The 5,808-nt window shown below is 33.4% G+C and overlaps 1 protein-coding gene across 1 annotated transcript in view; it reads right to left on the bottom strand.

Moving 5' to 3' along the window:
* The window catches only part of LOC106466747 (endoplasmic reticulum aminopeptidase 2-like), a 175,947-nt gene extending 171,606 nt beyond the window's left edge, over nt 1-4,341 (bottom strand). Inside the window, 1 exon segment of the mRNA XM_022394821.1 lies at nt 4,018-4,341. Coding sequence (XP_022250529.1) covers nt 4,018-4,096 — 79 coding nt within the window. The 5' untranslated portion in view covers nt 4,097-4,341.
* Between the last annotated feature and the right edge of the window lie 1,467 nt (nt 4,342-5,808).

The raw sequence follows: 5,808 nt of genomic DNA, 5'->3' as shown, positions 1-5,808 counted from the left end.
TGAAGACTTCTTGAGCCTACATGTTTTTCTGATATCATGATTAATACGTCATTTGATAGACGAAAGTCTTTCCTCTCTATTGTTTTCTTTCCATCGATGACAATCATATAGTGGGTAATTTACGTTAAATTTACCAGTACCTAAATGAAGCAATTATGCATCATTCACGGGTAAGAAACAATGCCTTCAGTAACATATCTCCATATATGTAATGTTAAAATGACCCTGTCTGGAGCTGATTCGTTTACAGCTTTGTCCTTAGAAACCCTTCGTGAGTCCTAAACGGAGTATTACTGTATACGAAAATTGTTCGGGAAGCGTAATCATAATGCGTAAAGCACTGCAGTGAAACAGAGGCTTTTATACTGTGTTAATTGTGATGAAGTTGCCTTTTTAATTTTGTCTTAATATAAAAATGGTTCAGTGTGTTATGTACTGTTACGACAGTGGAAGTCACGTGACGCTGCTAGCGCATGCGTGAATGAGTTTCTCGAATTATCAGGGAACTCCTCGAATTTTGGCGAACCCTCTTCTTTAGTATATAAGCCTGGCGAGAAAAGCCAGCAGCAATGGAACGTATGGTTAAAATGAACAGTAGTCACGGTAAGTTATCGAGATTGTGAGTCGCTGTGATTTATAGCATGTATTATAAAAGTCGTTAAGTTGAAAGTGACGAGAAACGCACTGACAGTGGAATTACTGTGTACTAAAAGTTGTATCAGGAAAGAATAAACGAGTTTAATCAAGAAATGACTTGTATCGCTGAAGTTCCTCAGTTCTCGGAAATAATTTCTACCGGGAATTAACAAACAAGCAGATACGTAAAAAAACATTTAGACGTACACAACATTGCAGCTTTAAAGTCATTAGGACCAGTCTGTATAAAATATTCACTGCTCAAATGGGCAAATGATATTCAAAATGTTGTAGAAGGGAGTATAGGCCTATCATCAGTGCTACCTCTAATACAAGAAATCAAATGAGCAATTATTGTATCTATGACAATGAAATCTGGAAAGATATTTAAACAAATCAGTAGATATAATCTATTTGTACTTGTGCTATTCACACACACAACTACACTACCGGACATGCAATTTCATCACCTGAGTTTAGAGTTCCAGCTACAATCCACGCTTAAACAAAACCTACATTTTAAAACAAAAACATTTATACTTCTGCTGTCATTCCGAAACTGCTGAGAAAAATCTTTCGGCTAAAATGCTGGACAAGACTGAAAGAATCAATTCACGTCATCCAGTCACTACTATTTCTAAAAATAGGAAATATAGTTTTCAGGTGTTTCTGGGCCTTTATAAATCTGATGCAACTAAAGAACGAATTACTTTGTACAGGAAATTCCAGCCACATCATTCGTAAGAAAGTGCAAAAATACGAAAGGTTCGGTTTTATTTGTTTCAAATATTCGCACAAAGCTGTACAAGGACTATCTACACTAGACGTCCTAATTTTATAGTGATAGACTAGAGGAAAGACAACTAGTCAACATCATCCACCAACAACTCTTGGGCTACTTTATTTTAATAGTGAGATTTGATCGTCACTTTTATAACGTATTATAGCTTCTCTGAGTGTGAAAATACAATAAATTAACATATTTAAAACTATTTTACCATATGCAATAGCAAGATAATGACATCTAATTTTGGGGCATATTACTTTATTTATGTCTTGATTTTTATGTTATAGGTAAGCCACAAAAAAGACAATCAATAAAAGGCGGGTGAAGATAGGAAAACAAAATTTAGTTTTAACACATACACACACCATTTCCTGTATTACGAACAAACATAAAGTTTCCCATAGCAACTATCTGCCTGCCTATAGAAGTGTAAGCTTTATGTTTTGTAGTTAATGATGATTTATGAAACCTTGCCATAGCCGTAGGAGGTCAAGGGGGGAATTTCCCCCAAATTCTGACCCAAATAGTTTTTCGGGCAAAAGCTCCATACATATCTATAACTTTTATATTTGCAAATTGATTATGCCTTTTCAGAAAATATATTACCCACACATGACATTTTCACTTGCACTTTTTTAACCCTTTAGCGCTGTACTGTTCCGCGTGGTAGGCATTAGAACCATTTTTTTCCCAAGCGACTTTAAACCTTATATTACACAATTTTAAGGTCGATTTTATATTTTCGTGCAAAACTTGCTTGCTCTCCCCCTATGCCTATGAACCTTGCAACAATATTTTTATACTATAAAGCTTGATATTTATGAACTGACACTGCAATCGATTTTCTGGGGTATTCCAAGTTGTAAATAAGTTATAATTATTTTCTTTCTACTATTTTATGGCAAATGTATCTTGCGTGGATAGAATCGTGAAAGCAAAAATTCCACAAAGTTTTTGAAATTGAAAGTTTGTGACTTTCATCGTGTCTATAAATTCGTTACGAATATAGTTTAATTTAAGACGTTCTTATAATTTTTATAGAATATCAACGAAAATATTTTTACAAATAAGTGAAGACAGTCTTTATTTTATTAAAAAATATGACTAAAGACGAAAATATTTTGACCGAAACAGAAAACGTAAATTGCACATTATTTTTTATTGAGCCTCATAGTTTCGGTTCCAGAAATAAATGCTTATACCTGGTTTCTATAAAATGCTGGAAACATTTTTACCAGTATTATAACGACTTGTCGTTCACGATTGGACTATTACGACAATTAGCTACTATTTGAAATACGACATAATGATATTGATAATGCATTACACTAGTTTTTACGTTTACTTGTGAGATATATGGGCATATCGGGGGTATCGATCGTCCTTTTTTTGTTCAGTTGTCTTTTAGTTGACCAACAGGAGGAAAATACTTTTTATTAGATCTGCTTGTTTAGTTCGTTCTCTAGAGTAAGAAAGCGATAAAATTGAACACCAAATACGAAAGGAAGGACTGTCGATTCGTCCAGTGTGGGTACGCTTGATGGTCTTCTTCTTTTTGTTTAAATAAAGATTCTGTTTGTTTGTTCAAAACGTTTCTAGCCTAGTTATTCATACACTAAAAATGACATCCAGTCCTATTACACAGGACTGCGATGGTTTTATTGTTTTGAAATTTTTACATGTTCTGCAGTAATTCCTGTACGCTGAATCCGAAAATGATATCCATTTTTCTCTATCACGTACAGATTTTCACAAAACATCCTATGTACTTTTACATAAGTCAATCATTTTCATTGAAATCGGGCCATATTTTGTTATGCTTAAAGTGTTGATAATCACTGGCTACAAATTTCTCCAGACCAATCGCGACGCGAGAGTCTTATCAATCGTTCTAGAACACAAACATAACAAACATAATCATAAAAAATGTTCCTTGTGGTAAACTAAATAATAATTTGATCCAAGTAAGAGTTTTCTTTTCTTCTCGATTTGTAAAAAATCCTTACGTGATAGAAAAAAATGAATAATATTTTCTATATCTGCGTAGCTTAATTATGGAAAATCCGTTATTAAAATCAAAACAGCTTTTATGAAGTTTAAATTCGCAGGCCTGTGTTATATCTATTACATAATCCTCATAAATTTTCTGGGCGAAGTTTGCCGTTATTTTCGGAATATCCTGCCTGAAACTTGTCAGGAAATCGGTCCCATCGGTGAATACTACACCAGAAATTAATAAAACTCTTGCAACCAGCCTGTAACAATTTCTTAGAAGTTGTTACGTTAAGTTCTAAAAACATAACATCTTAAACAAGTTCACATTTGGTTCTTTATGTATTAGAACTAATATTTTATGCAAGGAATATATATATTCATATGATTAAAACTGAAAAATCATCAATTTTGTGACACATCAAGTATACTTTAAACATAATTTAGACGATAGCGTCCATATCAGAGTCATTATATTTTTCAACAATAATCTAGGTTATAGTTGTCCATATGAGGGTCATTATGAGTTTTAAATTTTATCCCCTTGTTTCGGCCATTTTAAAAATTATAAATTAACATATTTCACCTAGAAAAGAACTTACCCTGTAACGATGTGTCATCTTGATCAGTTGAACTGTAATTTCTGCTTGTTATTGCGGTTAATCTACGTATTGAATCCATTTTGACGAACTCAGAAATAAAGCGAAAAGAAAGGCGGGCCTGTTTAAATAGCTACTTTTTCCACTACTAGTTTTACTTCTGTATTTGCATGTATCTCCATTCTTTTTAGTTACAACATTGCATAGAAACTTTAGTATATACCTGCATCATTCATTTGAACCCCATACATCTGTTGGAATAACATGGCAGATTTTATGTTTACGTTATCATACCTATTAGCAAATAGGGTGTGCACGTGAATGCTAGAAGTTGAAACAGCACGCTTCAAAGCTGTAGGTCTTTTTCCGGGAAACGGAAACTGGCTGACAAGGCAGAGAACCGTTCAAAAAAGGGAAGAAAATAAAACTACAAACTAATTCCTTACATCGGCAAATGATCTCAAGCTCTTGCCTTTACAAAAAGTAACTAAAGCGTTTAACTTAAAAGGTTTTGTAATCTTTCTGCCCCCCCCCAAAAAAAAACAACAAAAAACAAACAAACTTGTGTTACGACAGCAGGGGTCACGTGACGCTAGTAACACGTCAAATTCTCAAAGGTTCGAATCCTCGAGTGTTTACTAGATTTGCGGTATTCTTGTGTATATAAGACCGGTAAGAAGTGTCGGCAACAATGGAATGTAATTGAACTGCAGACATAGATAGAGACGGACAGTTGAGTCGAGCACGTGAATCGTTCGTTGTGAATTATAGCGTTTGTTATAGCGTGACTGTAGAAATTAAGTGTATTGCAAAGTTGTAATCGGAAATAATAAACCAGTTTTATTTAAGAAAGGACTTGTATAGCTAAAGTTTTTTCGGAAAGAATTTTTACGGAAAATTAACTAACGACCAGAGACGTAATACTTGCCTTCTGACATATTTCTGGTTAAACATATTCTCAACAAATAAGTAGAATCATGTCTGATTTCACAAATAAATCATAACACTACAGCGATATACAAAATATCTTTAGTTTGTTTTTCCGTTGTTAAGCACAAAGCTACACAATGGATTATCTGGGCATCGAAATCCGATTTTTAGCGTTTTTAAACCCTCAGACATATCGCTGAACCACTGGGTACTTCTTGTTCAGAAATAGTTTTAAACCCTCAGACATATCGCTGAACCACTGGGTACTTCTTGTTCAGAAATAGTTTTAAACCCTCAGCTATATCGCTGAACCACTGGGTACTTCTTGTTCAGAAATAGTTTTAAACCTTCAGACATATCGCTGAGCCACAGGAGACTTCTTGTTCAGGAATAGTTTTAAACCCTCAGACATATCGCTGAGCCACAGGGGACTTCTTGTTCTTATTAAGATAAAACATAAAGTAAAATCTACGAAGTTTGAAAATAAAGCAGTTGTACATATAAATCATGTTTCTAAATCAAAACTATTTTAAAATAAAGCAGTTGTACATATAAATCATGTTTCTAAATCAAAACTATTTTAAAATAAAGCAGTTGTACATATAAAGCATGTTTCTAAATCAAAACCATTTGAAAATAAAGCAGTTGTACATATAAAGCATGTTTCTAAATCAAAACTATTTGAAAATAAAGCAGTTGTACACATAAAGCATGTTTCTAAACCAAAACTATTTGAAAATAAAGCAGTTGTACACATAAAGCATGTTTCTAAACCAAAACTATTTGGAAATAAAGCAGTTGTACATATAAAACATGTTTCTAAATCAAAACTATTTGAAAATAAAGCAGTTGTACATATAAAGC

This window comes from Limulus polyphemus, unplaced genomic scaffold (assembly GCF_000517525.1).
Source record: "Limulus polyphemus unplaced genomic scaffold, Limulus_polyphemus-2.1.2 Scaffold2368, whole genome shotgun sequence".
Lineage (NCBI taxonomy): Eukaryota > Metazoa > Arthropoda > Merostomata > Xiphosura > Limulidae > Limulus > Limulus polyphemus.
The sequence above is the reverse complement of the archived record's forward strand: the minus strand, read 5'-3'. Positions and strand labels throughout refer to the sequence as shown.